At 55.1% G+C, this 15,845-nt stretch overlaps 1 protein-coding gene across 1 annotated transcript in view; it reads left to right on the top strand.

The window, feature by feature from the left end:
- The window catches only part of Prima1 (proline rich membrane anchor 1), a 44,778-nt gene extending 29,541 nt beyond the window's left edge, over positions 1–15,237 (top strand). The window contains exons 3-4 of the mRNA XM_069997685.1: positions 5,558–5,687; positions 14,599–15,237. Of these exons, the coding sequence (XP_069853786.1) occupies positions 5,558–5,687; positions 14,599–14,701 (233 nt within the window). The 3' untranslated portion in view covers positions 14,702–15,237. The remainder of the gene's footprint in view (positions 1–5,557; positions 5,688–14,598) is intronic.
- The last annotated feature ends 608 nt before the right edge of the window (positions 15,238–15,845 follow it).

A 15,845-nucleotide genomic window follows, 5' to 3' on the forward strand; every position in this document is an offset into this window, starting at 1 on the left:
CTTGGGTCTGGGTCAAGCCATTCATTGGGATCCAGGCTTAGGACCAAGGCAGGAGACCAAACTCTGAGCCCCACGCCCTTTGCTCGGGTATAGTACATAAAGCAGGCTGGGCGCTGTGAGAATCTGAGTCTGGTCTCTATGCATCCCCAGCAGTTCTTCTGCTGTTCCATGCCTCGGTTTCCTCTTTCTCCCAAGGGTCTGTGAAGCAGCTTCAGCCACCACACAAGCCACCAGCAGAGCTCCCACCTCTCACTGTCCCTGTGAGCCACACGAAGCCAGGTGGTGTCCTTTGCCAGCTAGCTGGGGCTGGACGGGTGGCTGGCGGGCAGCAGGTTGCGTGCTGCGGCTCATGTGCTGCTTCTGTCCTGGAGCTTGGGGCAGTTTCCTCAGACCTGGTGGGAGAGAGACCTGCAGAGAAGTCCTGACACCCGATTGGGCCATCTGTGCCCATTCCAGAGGAGGACCGGCTCAGCCCGGGGGCTAGATAAGAACCTGGAGATGGGACCAATGTGGATGCTTCTCCGCAGCTTCCTGCGGCCATCTTGTGTTAATGATTTTGTAAGGCCCACAAGTGATGGTATAAATATCTGAATGGCCGTTGGCAGAAGACAGATTGTAATTGGATTAGGCCTTCCCTGAGGGAAAGCTTTCCTCCTGCCACCTGTCTGGGGTGCTAACCCTAAGACAGAGCAATAACTCCGGGCTCAGCCCCGCAGCTCTGGCCTTTGACCTCTGTGTTTGGAGACAGGCTCATGGACCTTGGCCCATGGGACGAGACAGGAACTGACCTCCACCACAGAGGCAGCGCTGGCCAAGTAGGTGGAAAGACCCCGTGGGGCTAGGTTCCCTGCCAAAGCTAGAAGAGAGTAGACAAGGCAGGAAGCCTTCCTCACCTGGCCATAAGTAAGTCGAATTTCCCCACAGCGCAGTCAGGCAGCCACTTAGGCAGCCAGGGCATGAGTCACCACGGAGTTTGAGGTTAAGGGGGGGACATCTAATGATGCCCCCCAGGTCCCAGTGGGGCCCAGGGTGCAGGCTATTCTCAGGAAGGACACTGCGTGAGGGAACAGCCGGCCTCTCCACTGGTGGCCACACGCAGGGTCAAGAGGCTGAGTCACAGATAAAGCCTCCAGCTCAAGATGCAAAATAGCTTTAAAAGAAATAACGTGGCTGTCTCCCCGCTCCTCCAGACAAGTGTGTGTGACTGCATGGCTGCATGATACCTTACTGCAAGTGGTGTTGTCTCCAGAAGCCTGCAGCAACTCTGACTGATTCATCCCTCTCGCGGGAACATTTCCCTCCTGTCACTCAGCGCTCAGCTTCCCTCGGACCTCAGATTCCCAACGTTTAGCTATTCCAGGTCTGGGCTGGGCCTATGTAGCCTCAGTTTCCTCACTGTAGAGCAGAGTATAATTTGTCCAGGCTCCATGATGCCTACCTGTGTGCTTTGAAGTTACCACTGGACTCCTGCTGTCCACTAGAAAGCGACTTCTTTTGTCAACAAACTCACAGGAAGGCAGACAGGGAGAGCAGCCGAAGGGTCCGTCTGGCCAGACACCGTTCTTGTATGAATTTGGGGGAACCCACAAGCTCCCCGCAGATCGCTCCTGACTCTGAATAAGAGGCTCACCTGAAGCTCCCACCTCGCTGGCTTCTCTTCTGTTTCTTTTTATGGCGTTGTCCGCCACGTGTAATCAGATCTCCACACCATCATTGTTTGCTGTTGGCTTTCTTTGCTTCTCCATCCTAGCAGTGGTGGGACTGCCCCGCCCTGTTCACAGCTGGCCGGGCCCCAGGGCTCTCCCTGCCCAACACAATTCATTGTGTCTCTGGTGTCTAGGGGAATCGTTGTTTGCTGATCCTCACTATTTAGAGAATCACATTTGGCTTGTTTTCTGGGGTTTATGTGGCTCCTGGTCCCCCTTCTTGGCTGGAAGGAGATGTCACAAAGCTTTTGTTTTGTTGTTGTTGTTACTAGTCTGGGGCTTGAACTCAGAATTTGGGTGCTCTTCCTGAGCTTTTGGCTCATGGCTGGTACTTTGCTACTTGAGCCACAGCTCTACTTCCAGCTTTTTGGTATTTTTAATTGGAGTTACGAGTCTCACGGACTTTCCTACCCAGGCTGGCGTTGAACCACAATCCTCAGATCTCAGCCTCCTAGTAGCTAGGGTTACAGGCGTGAGCCATGGGTGGGTTCCCAGCTTGATGCATTTCTTTCTTTCCTTTTTTTTTGGGGGGGGGTAGGGTGAGGTGGGGTCAGTCCTGGGTCTTGAACTCAGGGTCTGGGTGCTGTCCCTGTGCTCTTTTGCTCAAGGCTAGTGCTCTACCACTTTGAGCCACTGCACCACTTCCAGTGTTCAGCTGGTTCATTGGAGATGAGAGTCTCACGGACTTTCTTGCCCAAACTGGCTTTCAACTGTGATCCTGAGCTCTCAGCCTCCTGGGTAGCTAGGATTACAGACGTGAGCCACCAGTGCCTGGAACTGATGCAAAGAATGAGGCTTGCCTGAGAGAGCAAACATGAGCTTGGGTCCTTCTAACTTGCCCTGCTGGCCTGCCCGTCACCATCTCTACAGGTGTCACCAGTGTGTACTGAAGTCAGCAGACCCGGCCTCACTGAGCGTGGGGAGGGGGTGTGGCCCCTGCCGCGGTGTGTGGACAGCTCCGGCCACTCTGTCATGTTCAGAGGTGGCAGCGGGTTGGGGCGCCCTTACTTGGGCTCGTGACAGTACTGGTGTCTCAGACTCTCCTGTCTGGCCACCTGCTCCTCCCCGGCGTCGCCCCGCCAGCACCACCTGAACACCTGGTGTCCTCTCTCCAGTTGACCTTCGCCTGGCCTATCAGCAAATCATGTCGCAGCTTTTGGAGACTGCTGGCTCCTTGAGCAAAATGAGCGGGTCTTAGTCAGCTCTGTAATGATCCAAGACACAGCTGGCGCCAGGCCTGCAAGGGCATGGCGCATGTGTGATTTATCGCTGTATCTCCAGCTCCCAGCATGGTGCCAGGCACCAGGCATGCTCAGTGTATGTCGGAGAATGAGTGAGCGAATGAGCACCTTCAAGGCACTGTCTCCTCAAATCTGAGTCCCCAGTCTGCTCAGGACATCACCAGCCACTCTTGGTCTGGCCTGCCGAGTACTAGAGGGAACTGGGTAGAAGGACATGGGCACAGTTCAGTGCTGTCAGCGTCAGCTGTGACTTGAGAAGTGAACGTAAAAAAGAACCCCCACCCCAGTAACAGAACATAAAGCAAAGAGATGATGTGATCAGCTGCCAGGTTTGGGGGTGCTACAGAACCCCCCAAGCCGATGAACATGGGGGCTTCGACGGACCCATTCTTCCTTACATGTAAATATTTTTTCCCGTGTCGTTAACATCCATAGATTCTGGGATCACCCAATCCCCATATTTCCAAGTGCTACTAGACTGGAGTACAGGCCCTGGCCAAGACTGCACACTGGTAGATTTCTTTCTTCCTAGCCCCAGGATGGAGTGGGGGAGGCAATCTTCTGTGGTCCAGGGCCAGTCTGTGGTCCACACTTGCCCAGAGGCTTTGCAGCCTGAGGTCATCGCCAAAAGTAGCCTTGGCAGTGAAGATGGGGCACGTCTTTTAGGGGTGGAGCCCGGATGGACAGAGAAAGCCTGGAGGGAACGACTCTCCCACAGTGACGTGTGTGCAGGTGGGTCGGCGCCAGGGCACCCCTGCAAGATCTCGTCAAGTCAGAGACACCCCCAAATGAGGAAGTGAAAGGAAGGATTTGGAGTCTGGTGTCAAGTCTTAGACAAGTTCACTTCAGCGTTTGTTCGTGCTTTGAATTCTGGGCCCTGTATCTTTGCTGTGGTCGTTTCTCGGGCCAGACTGAGAGCGGCTGGTGATGTGCTGGTCCTGCCGTTCTGGAGAAGGCTTCACCAGTTTTGTTTGGGGTCTGGGAGGATCTGAGGTTTGCCCCTTGGGCTTTGCATCTGTTAATGGGGTTTTAGCACAGATCAATCCCCCAGGCACCAGGCAATGGCTTCCTGGAGCTCTGGGCCGGCTGAGTTCAGTAGCATCTCAGTAGCTCTCTCATTTCCTCTCACCCGTTTTCTTGGCTCCACAAGGAAGCAGGGCACGAAAGTATGAGTACTTGGGCAAAGCAGCTTGGCAGTTCCTCAGGGCATCATCGATCACGCACACTCTGTGGGACCCGGAGCTGCCACTGCTATGCTTATCCAAGAGAAACATGAAAACCTGTCTGTGCAAAGACTTGCATGCAAATGTTTGCAGCAGCTTTTTTTCATGCTGGACAAAAACCTGGGAACATTTTATAGTCTGCCCACAGGAGACTAGACAACTGTGGCACGCCCACACGATGGAATATTACTCAGCAGTATAAAGGAATGACTGAAGTATGCAACCACACAGGTGAATCCTCAAACACTACATCAAGGGAGGGAGGCAGACAGAAAAGGAATGTTTGTTGCACGCACTGCATTTATATGGATGTCAGGAGCAAGCAAATCTAATGTGTGAATTTAGAAATCAGAATAGGAGTTGCAGAAGAGTAGGGTACAGATGAGCTAGAAAGTGCTGGAAATGCCCGAATGGGGCGTAGCTCCCATTTGTGCCTCCTTCCGGCCCAGCTGTCAGAGGGGGCACTCATGGTGGACACAGGCACAAGACCATCCACGCGGTGCCTGCGCAGTGCTCCACCTGACCCTGCATACACATGCAGCCCCTGGGTGCCTAGTTCCGAGCGGACCGAGTGGGGCACTGTTCCGATCATTTGCATGTCTGACATATCTTGATGACCTGCCCTGTGTGAGTCTGTCTGTCCATTGCTTGCTGCTTTTTTATCCCGCCACCCCAGCCCTTCCCTGCCTCTCTTTTTTTCTCCCCTACTCCCATCCCTTTTGCAGTTCTAGATGCTTCCTCCTTGGGTCTTGCCAATGGTTTTGGGATGTCCTCGCTTTTCTCAGAGGGAAGTGAATGGGCCCATTGACATGCGTGCTTCAGGGGTCCCTCACACAGTGGATGCAAAAGGGCGTCCTTACATTTCCAACTGGCCTTCCCTCCCCACCGCCCACCCGCTCACACAGGAAGCTGCAGGTGCCCACCACCTGGGCGGGATCCACACATCAGACAGACAGCATCCGACGCCGACACTGACCGCTTCCTTCTCCTTCCTCCCCCAGAGTCCCCTGTGAGCCCAGCTCCCCGCCCCCACCTACAGAAACACCGGATTTAATGCCTCAACTGAGAGAATGAGATGATCTGTTATTTTTCATGGGAAATTAAACCTGACCCGGCTGTCAGTTATCTCATGCCTGGGAGGATGGACGGCCGGGCAGCGCACAGCGCACTCCAGGGCCAGGATGGAGGCACAAAGGAGGGGAGAGGAAGCGCCTGGCTGGGGGCCAGCCATGATGTCAGCTGCCTGGGGTAGGGGCAGAGACAGGAAAGGTCAGAGGGCCTTCCTCCGGGTGATGGATGGCTGCATGGCCGTAGAGACAGACGCACCTCAGACACTGGCTGCGCCCCGCTCCTCCGGGGAGACTCAGGCTGTTCCTGTCTCTTCCAGCTCCCAACTCTACCTCGTGCCCCACTGAGGAAAGCTGGTGGTCGGGGCTGGTGATCGTCATCGCCGTATGCTGTGCCTCCCTGGTGTTTCTCACCGTGCTTGTCATCATTTGCTACAAAGCCATAAAAAGGTGAGTGCTCACCCACTGTGCCGGCTCTGTGTCCCAGAGACCCGGCGGGCTGGGCGCTCTTCGGCCCTCGTCACTTTCTTTCTTTCTTTCTTTTTTTAAGATAGATAATTAAGCACAGAGTGTATAATGAACTCCCGTCTACCCTCACCCAGAGATGGCCAAGATATATATATATATATATATATATATATATTTTTTTTTTTTTTTTTGGTCAGTCATGGGGCTTGAACTCTGGGCCTGGGCGCTGTCCCTCAGCTCTTCAGCTCAAGGCACACTCTCTACCACTTGAGCCATAGCGCCACTTCCGGTTTTCTGGTGGTTAATTGGAGACCAGAGTCTCATAGACTTTCCTACCCAGGCTGACTTTGAACTGCAAACCTTAGAGCTCAGCCTCCTGAATAGCTAGGATTACAGGCATGAGCCACCACACCCAGCAAGATTTTTTTTTTCACTATAACTACTATAACCATTCCCCCCAGAACCCTTCACTCTTTCTTATTACTAGACTATTGTAAAGCAGATCTCAAGCATATGGCCCCTGTCAGGCTTAGGGGAGTAATAGGTCAGGCTCAGAGCAGTGTAATAAATGTAAAATACCACAGGGGAATGGGGGTTGATCATGTATTTTGAAGAAAGATTTTTTCCCTCTAATTTACTGAGGTCCAAAGAATAATTGTGACACTTAAACACATCCTTTTTTCATTCTTTTACCATTCAAATACAGCAAGGCAAGCATATCAAGTTAAAAAGTCTTTAAAAACAAGCCAAGCACTGGTGGCTTACACTTGTAATATGAGCTACTCAGGAAGCTAAGATCTGAGGATTGCTATTTGAAGCCAGCCCTGGCAGGAAAGTCCATGAGGCTCTTATCTCCAATTAACCACCAAAAAGCCAGAAGTGGAGTTATGGCTCAAGTGGTAGAGTGCTAGCCTTGAGTAAAAAAGCTAAAGGACGGTGCCCAAACCCTGAGTTCAAGGCCTAGTACAGCAACACACACGCGCGCGCACACATACACACACACACACACACACATCTTACAACAAGCAATTGATCCACACATGGTTTGAGAGCCATGAAAAGCCATCAGCCTGCATCCAGCGCCTGGCAGAAGACCCACACACCAGGGGGCACTGCCACACTGGACAGGCCCAGCCCAGGGCTGTGCTTCCCGGGAAAGCCCTCCTATACTGCAGAGAGATGGCTAAGGCACACTCCCAAGAGACAGGGAGACTCTGGCTCCCTCCCGTCACTCCCCGGCCAGTGCTGGCTCCTCTCTCCCCAGTGTTCCCATTTCACCTTCTCACAGTTAGGGAGCTGCTGTGCAGAGGATGGCACAACCAGGGAGCGTGAAGCCAGACTTTGAACCTAGAACTGAAGCCCAGCCCTGGTCACTGAGCGGTATTGTGGTGTTCACAATAAGTTCAACTCGCACTCTGGCTAGGAAGATCCGCCCGCCCCCCGCGTTCCATCTGTCCTCAGGGCTGTGGAAGAAGGGGCTCTGAGGACTGGTGCAGAGTGCCTGTGCCCCTCCCTACCTCGCCACAAGGACCGGCAGACAGAGAGCCCGGGACAGGGCCTTGGCCTTGGCGAGATCCCACTCAGGCTCTGCCATTACTAAGTAACCCCAGGGAGGAAGGACCTAGAAGCCCTGAGGCTGGGAAGGGAGCTAGTGGCCTGTGGTGGCTGTTGAGGGGAAATGGTGAATTCAGCAGAGTCGTGGCTAATGAACTGCTGGACTAGGAAGATTTTCAGGAGCAGAGCACGGGCCTGCGCTCCCAGGCCCCAGGAAGAGCTGCCCCCTCCCCCCGGGGACCTGAGTCTGACTGGGGAGCCTCTGATTCCAGGCTGAGCAGGCTGCCTGTGACTGGGCTGTGGGAGCCCGAGGGTTTCAGGGGAGAGTACAGCACTGCGGCCCTGGCTGCCAGTCCCCCCTCATCTTTGGGAGATGCTCAGCCTAACCTCTCATAGATTCAGAGCTTCCGAAAGGCACACTGAGACAGCGGGGCCCACTTCCTGCCTCAAGCTCCCCTGAAGAAATGGGTTTCCTGCCTTTGGAGGAGAGGAAGGGAATGTAGCAGAACTGACTCCCATGAACACATCTGTACCACATCTCCCAGCCTCTCCCAGGAGAGAGGCTTTCTTACTATGGAGTGGGCGTGGCTCCTCCATGGGTGGGCGTGGCTCTGGTCTAGGACATCTCTCTAGGCATATCCGCTGGCTGGTACAAGCAGCAAAACTAGCTGGGAATAGAGCAGTGGGGATGGTGAGCACCCTAGGGAGAGGAAAGACTAGGAAATTGTGCCATGGGTGCCTTCTGAGAGCAGGAGTCGCTCACACATTAGAAAGGTCTTCCAGCCGGGCCTGTGATTAGACCTGCCAGATGTAATGTATTCCCAAGACAGGGAAGAAGGGCTGGATCTTCTCCCAACCTCTGCTACCTCTTGGGTCTCCATGGATGACTCGAATGGCCAAACCCCAGTCCAAGAGGAACCAAGCCAGCTGAGTCCAGCTTCCTGGGGCACAGGGCAGGGAGAGAATGGGCAGCTGGGGGTAGCGGAGACGGCAGCTCAGCCATTTCCACTCAGCCTTCCGCCCTCAATCCAGGGAGAGTCCCCGGCGCAGGAGGGTATTGAGTGTCAGGAGGGGCTCTGCAGGGAAGGTGAGAGCCAGGTGAGGCCTGGGGGAGAAGGACGTTCCTTCCTGTAGACAAGGCCACCCCCAGAGCCCATCTCACCGCCTGGAAGAGCAAGCGGGCAGCGCGGCACTGCCCAGGGCCACCCTGGTCACTCCGCACATTCATTTGGAACACGCCTTTTCTCTCACCATGGAAAACCATCGGAAGACAAATTCAGCAGTACACCCCATTCTTTAAACAGGATTTTTTTTTTAACCCTCACAGCCATAAGTCCCAAGGTAGTTTTTCTAAGCCATTTTTGTAAATGGCCCTAGCGCAAGTGGAAGGTTCTAGAACTGGCTAGGAAGGTGATTCTAGAGATGCCAGGTTGACATTTGAGGATGTCTTCAGGGAAACTCAGGAAGTACCCCTAAAGTGCCCTCCCGTCTGTGGCCTGGCTGCAGGGGGCGATCTGGTCAGCTTTTCGGCACAGATTTGAAGCCTAGAGTCTGCGCTCCAGACTGGGGCTCTGCACCCCTTCCCCTGGGCTCAGCTCTGGCGTTCACGGCTGTTCACAGCCACTTGTAGTAGAAGCTCTTACCTCATGGTCGGGGCCTTGAAGCCCAGTGGCTGGCACAGGGCTGCTCAGGACGTCAGTGTTGGTCCGCATGTGTTCACTGTGTATGTCCTGGTGCCCAGGACCCCCGCCTTTTGTGAGTGGAAGGGGTGAATTAAGCACAAGACCAGCAAACTACCAGAGGGAACAGGATGAAAGACCCTAAGGGCTATGAAGAGAACGTGCAGGTTGTGGTGAGGGAAGGAGGGTGCAGCTTTCTCCACTCAGAATCGGGGTGTTGGTGTGTGCCTCCGGAGGGTGCTGAGTGATGAAGAAGTGAGGTTAGGGCTTTGCTGGCTTCATACACCTTTTTAGTTTAGTTTTTATACATACCGACTCCGGTATGTATAAAAACACACACATGCAGTTCCCAAGTGGCAAATCGTTCCACAAAGGCTATGAAGAAAAACAATAGTCCTTGGCCTTCGCCTCCTCTTCCCTTAGTCCCCTTGAGAGGCTGACACGTGTGTGTGTGTGTGTGTGTGTGTGTGTGTGTGTGTGTGTGTGTGTGTCTGTCTGTCTGTCTGTCTGTCTGTCCATGCCTGCCAGTACCAGGGCTTGGCTCTTTCACTCAAGGCTGGCATTCTACCATTTGAGCCACAGCTCCACTTCCAGCTTTTTGCTGGATAATTGGAAATAAGAGTCTCACAGACTTTTCTACCTAGGCTGGCTTCAAACCTTGATCCTCAAATGTCAGTTTCCTGAGTAGCTCCAGGCGTGAGCCAGCAGCACCTGTCCAGGCAGCCACTTTTAATTGCTTTCTTTGGTATTTCTCCATAGATTCTAAGTGATTGGCAGGCAGCTATTTAAACAGTGCTTATTGACTTTCTGCTCCAGAAGACAGCAAGGTCTATGAAGAGAAAAGGCAGGTTATAGTGAGGAAGGGAGGGGTACAGCTCTCCCTGCCTGGGCGCGTCATGTGCTTGCCTTTAAACAGTGCATACTGACTTTCCGCTACAGAAGACAGCAAGGTCAGCACCCTTAATTCTCAACTCCCAGTGTACCTGCACCTAACAGACACCCCTGGGGGTGTCTTGAAAATTGACTTTAGCATGATAGTGTCCATATTGGATGTGGCTGAGCCGCTTAGCATGCTGTGCTGGTTCCGTCTGGAGCCACAGTGCCTCCTCAAGATGTGGTCAATACGCGGCTTCCAGGGTCTCCAGGAGACCTCTACCCCCTGCAGGGCGGACTGGGGCTCCCTGCTTTCCCCACACTCAGCCCTCGGTCCCCGCCCCTTGCCACCAGGGCACCAGCTCCCTTGAATTCTTCCCTGGATTATAGACTCACTAGACATTCATTGTCAATGTGACAATGGTGCTTTCTCTTTGGAGATTTGGGGTGGCGCAGAGAAGGGCTCCTTCTTACTGAGCCTGTGGCATCCCCCTACCCCCCACCCCAAAACTGGACTGTCAGAGAGAGGGGAGGGAATGAGGTTCCTACAGAGTCTGAGCCACTATAAGCGTCCAAGGTGAAGGGCCAACCTGTTGTTTCACAGATGAAAGCAAGTTCCGTCTGTCTTCCCTGCCCTGGGTCACTGCCCTCTGCCTCTGTTGAGGGAAGGGTGTGGTTCACACATGGGCCCACGCAGGCGTGTCTGAGGGGTGTGTGCACACGCATGTCAGGTGGCTTCAGTTATCTCTTCTGACTTGTGCCTGGCACGCGCCTGGCCTTTAGGGACTGTTTGGTGGCTATTCCTGAGGCTTGAATAGAGACTTGTTTACAGAGACATCCTGGACTGCAGGTTTTAATCTGGTAAGTGCTCTGTAGAATCCCAGCACACTTAACTCCCTCCGCCCCTGCCCCATTCTGGAAGAGTGACTTAGAACCTGGCTTGGGAATGGAGAACATGTGCAGTTTTCAATGCCCAGCCCCCAGTCCTTCACCAGCACCCCTTTCCCGGGCCCTCTGTGGTCTTGGCTCCCCTAGTTTCTGGTATGCACACTGTGGTCCCTGCTAGCAGGGAGGACAGGAGGACAGGACAGGACTGGGACTCTCCATCCATGCTCAGCTCTCCACAAACTGTGGGAGCATGGAACTGGCCTTGAAGGGTCTTGGAGCCCCGGGGCCATGGCACGGGGTTACCTCGTGGAGCCAAGCATCTGTGGCCAGGTGGGGGCCCGTGCAGAGACACCCACCTGTCCCATCTCCCTGCTGGGATGTCCTCAGGCGCAGTCTCTGTCTCTCTCACCCAGTATCCACTCAGCACAGCTTCTCTTACTGAGAGTCAAGTCCAAGTTCATGCAGGGCCAGGAAGGGCCTCTTCTGGTCAAATGCTGGGCACTGACCATGGCCTTGGCTGCTCAGAACCTTTCGGATGTCTTTGGTGCCTTGGTGCCAGTCTAGATTCTGGCTTTGTTGCAGTATACGAATCAGTCTTGTGGCTAGGGCCAGCCTCTTTTGCTGGTGTCCCTGCTGTCTAGGTTTGACATTTCTCCCACAGGCTTCCCTTGAGATTCAGGAGCTGCTGTTTCTCACCATCATTGCCAGGCGCGGTCCTGACCGGACTGAGGTGCTCAGCTCTGAGAAGGGCTGGAGGTGAGAGGTAGCAGCAGGGAGGCACCCAGCCCTCTCCATCTGCGCACCTTCCTCCAGGCCCCAGGGCCTTGGAGCCTCCATCATCAGCAAATATGAGGGGGGGACTCTTGGGGCTCCCCATTTGGTCTGGAGTTAGGACATGTGTTGTCTATAGTAAATCTACAGTCAGAGGAGCCACACAGTGAACCTCAGTGGTGTATGTGCATGCAGGGGTGAGTGTGTGTATGTGTGCACGCGCGCACGCACGTGCATGTACACGCTATCAATCCTGGGCAGTGGGAAGAACAGGTATCTTGGGAAGGAGGCCTCTGGGTCCTGACACCTGCATCAAAGCAGACCCTCTGCTGGGGCAAGTGAGACAGGAAGGGAGCTGGGCAGCCTCCCTCCCTCTCCCTCCCTCCCCCTCCCTTCCTCCCCCTCCCTCGGCAGGCTGCTCAGGACTACCCTCTCCCGTGTGAAGTTGTCATCTCCTTAGACCCAAGAGAGCCCCCTGGGTTCTGCTCTGCCCGCCCAGCTCGGAGATGCCAGGCGACACCATTTCTGCAGAAGTCCCTCGAGACTGTGCCGCAGGAGCTCTGGGCATCGCCCTGCCAGAGGACAGCATGGAGCAGCTGTGGCTAGCCAGGCCCAGGTCCGGACAAGAGGTCTCCAGATGGGGCCAAGCTCCCTCGTTCCCAGGACCCCTGGGCCCAGCCAGGGAGAAGCTCACTCGCCTTTCTCTTGGTTTTAGGACCCATGCCATTTAAGGAGCTCGGGGTGGCCATCTCTGCCTGGACCCTGGTGGCAATGTCTTTCTTGGGCTCCCCCTAGCACTTCTGGAACCTCAGAGGGCGTGTTAGGTAGGCTGCCCCGGCAGACCGGAGCGTTGTGGCCTTTGCTGTGCAGGGCACAGCCTCCTCCTGCCGACGCCTCTCCCACAGCAGCGCTGAGAGCTAACGTGTACTTACCCTGTGCCGGAGACCCGCCCATGCTCTGGACACGCACTAACGTGTCTAATCATCCCAGCAAGCCTACTAAGTGGGCGCCATGGTCATGCTCATTTTCACAGATGAGGAAACTGAGGCTCAGAAAGGTGGTGCAGCATGCCATGTCAGCCATTCAATGCCGTGCTTGGTGAAGGGAGGAAGTCGGGGGCAGGGGTAGAGTCATCTTCTGCTCCAGGAAAAATCCAGCTCTCATCGGAAACCTGACAGGTTTGGGGAGCAGCGTTGGGGCACAGCCCAGGGAGCACATTGGTAGAGGATGTGTCTTGGGTGCCAGGGGAGAAGCAAGTGGAGTCTACTTCTCAGGAGAGCCTCCATGTGACTCATGTCCCTGCCCTGGCAGAGATCAGTGAGCAGCCCCATGAATGAGGTACAGGACGTGATGAGCGTCCAGGGTTAAAGGTGAATGCCGCTGATAGCCTCCGGGCCCTTGGGAATCTCTGAGGAGTGGAGGAGGCTTTCCTATGTCCTGTGGAAGAGCTGCTGGGAATGCCAACCCATTCGTGAGCATGACTAGGACAGACAGACAGTAGTAGTGGGTGACGGTGAGCAAGGCTCCACCACAGTCTAGCTAGAGGACCTCCGCAGTCAGAGCCCTCGGTAAGCCTCAGTTTCCCCATGAAATGACCTCCAGCTCCAGCCTAGCTGCTTCAGAGGAGTGAGGAGAGACAAGGAGATCTCTACTGCGAGTGTTTTATATAAAGCATGCTGCACTGTGGACCCAGTGTGGGTTTCATGTCCCCTCTCGTGCTGCGGGGGGGCGACTTTTCTCACAAAGAAAAGTGCGTTGACTGAGGCCGGGTGATCCCACTCAGAACACCACCGACAGGCTCCTGGAATTCCTCTCTCCCCTCAGCTCACTCACACAGCCTTTCTCCTATGGGCTTCGAACTCATCACTAAGTACCACGATTGCTTTGGGAAGCTCTGGGGATACTTAAGACAAATCCATCTTGGGCTTTTGAGATCACCATAAATACTCAGTTTAGACAGCATTCAACTGCAGTCTACCTGGTTCAACCCCAGCACCACTGGGGACATGAGTGATGGCCCCCTGGGAATCCTATCCACCCAAGAGGCAGCAGTGGGGCACCGTGCCCCTGAGCCCCACAGGACGCACAACACAGGCAGGGTGGGGGCATGCAGGGTAGGAGTCAGAGCCTGAACGAGCCAGGCCAGAAGCAGGCAGTATACAGAGATCTCAGCACCTCAGCAAGCAAGCAAGCAAGAGCAAAGGCTCTGCCCAGCCTTCCTGACCTCCTGTGTGCAGAGGGGAAATGGTCTTGAGGCTCCATGGCCTCTGGGACAAGCTTCAGATGATTCAGTGTGAAGTATCCAAAAGCCACTGGTGTGTACCAATGAATGGAACTCACCATCATCATCCCCATTGGTCTGCTGTCCTACCATTGCTATCACCACCAGCAGCACTACCACGGCCTCCACCACATTAGCAGTGCAACCACCACACCACCATCATCATCACCACCATGGCCCTCATCCCCACTAGCACCACTATTGCCTTCATCATGGTTACCATACAACCACCACCATCATCATCACTACCACCGTGGGCCATCATCAGCACTAGCTCCTCTACCGTCTCCTTTACCACGGTTACCAACACAGCCACCACACCATCATCACCAAAGCCCTGACCACCACTAGCACCTCTGCCGCCTCGTCCGCCATCATTACAGCACAGCTACCGCCGTCAGCGTCATCGCCAACACTAGCCTCTTGTGACCAACATCCCCTTCATCACATTTTTCTATTGCTTTTGGCCACACAGAGGCAAGAGTGCACAACGCAGTCACTAACGCCTCTCTTCTAACCATCCGGACTCCCAACTATTCACCTTTAACTGCCTGCTCGTAATTAAAGGATTCAATCAAAGCTTGATCCTTCTGGGCTGACCATACATTAATTGCCTAGAAAAGTCTCAGTTCAGGCATGTTGTCTCACTCCCCTTCCCTCCTCAACCATGTCCTGGTTGACATGCTAAATTAGAATCTTATCTAGCTTCTGATTGATCCACAAGGACCAGCAGTCCAAAGATACTAATCCCTAAGGGCCTGGAGGGCTGGGAGCCCCCCCCCCAAATGCTGATGACTAACCCTGTTTGTGCCTCCCCTCCCCTCCTCCTGCCTTCACCCCCTTCCAGGAAACCACTGAGGAAAGAAGAAAATGGCACCAGTGTTGCTGAGTACCCCATGAGCTCTGCACAGGGCAACAAAGGGGTGGATGTGAACAATGCGGTGGTGTGAGTCTGCAGGCCTGGACCCACTGGCCGGGAGGACACCTTCGTGGCACTAGTGGACATGGGAAGGTGGTGGGCACCAGCTGACCCTGGCCTCGTCCGGGACTTCATGCCTTGTAAACCCGGAGCCTCCTGAAGGAGGAAAACATCCTCTTCCCAGGCTGGCCCTGGCTGGGCAGCCCTGCTGACAGGCTGAGCGCAGCCCCCTGCATGCAGCACCTGGGGTGGTGGCATGGCCTGAGCCTCTCCACATCCCTCTCTTTGTCTTGTCTTTGGCCCACGAATGTCCCCAGAGGGTCTGGCTGTCTCCTAGGGTGTGGAGGCAGGCACCCCCGTTAGTCACAAGAAAGCTGATCTAGAGCCTGGAAAACCTCTCCTCCTCCCCCTCCTCCCCTCCCCCTGCCCCTCCCCCTCCTCCTCCTCCTTCCTTCTCCTTCCTCCTCCTCCTCCTCCTCCTCCTCCCCTCTTCCTCCTCCTCCTTCTCCTCCCCTCCTTCTCCTCCCCTCCTCCTTCCCTCCTCTCCTCCTCCTCCTCCTCTTCCTCCTCCCCCCCTCCTCCTCCTCCTCCTCCTCCTCCTCCTCCTCCTCCTCCTCCTCCTCCTCCTCCTCCTCCAGGAAGCCCACATGCTTCTCTGTGGACATTCCAACAGAAGCCATCAGCACCGCCTTGAGACAGACATCCCCTTCAAAGGTGCTCCCCACACCTCTGTCTGTCACCCCCATGGCATCGTCTTCAGGCCCGCCTCCGCCCTCCTGCCCCACCCCTACCCCAGGCCATGCCTCCTGTCTGTCTGTCTGTCTGTCTGTCTGTCTGTCTGTCTGTCCGTCTGTCCGTCCAGCCTGCAGAACTCACTAGGAGCAGGCACAGGGGACATGGCCTGGGAAGAGCAGAGGCCCTTGTACCTGCTCTGGACAGCCCCACACCACCGGACCCTGAAGGAGCTGAGCATCCAGGGAGCCAGGCCCTGCCTCACAGGCAAAGGCCACCACTTGTGCCAAAACCACTGGGACACTGTGATAGGTCGCTGCTGGCCCGGCACTGTGTCCCACCCACAGTCCCCCCACCCCAAGTCCTGCCTGTGCTACCCACAGAGCCCCCAGGAGGTGGCCGCTGTCTTCCTGTGTCTCTCCTGTGAGTCTTCCTGTGGTCCG

The sequence above is a fragment of the Dipodomys merriami genome, unplaced genomic scaffold (assembly GCF_024711535.1).
Source record: "Dipodomys merriami isolate MVZ:Mamm:240054 unplaced genomic scaffold, mDipMer1.0.p SCAF_50, whole genome shotgun sequence".
Classification (NCBI taxonomy): Eukaryota; Metazoa; Chordata; class Mammalia; order Rodentia; family Heteromyidae; genus Dipodomys; species Dipodomys merriami.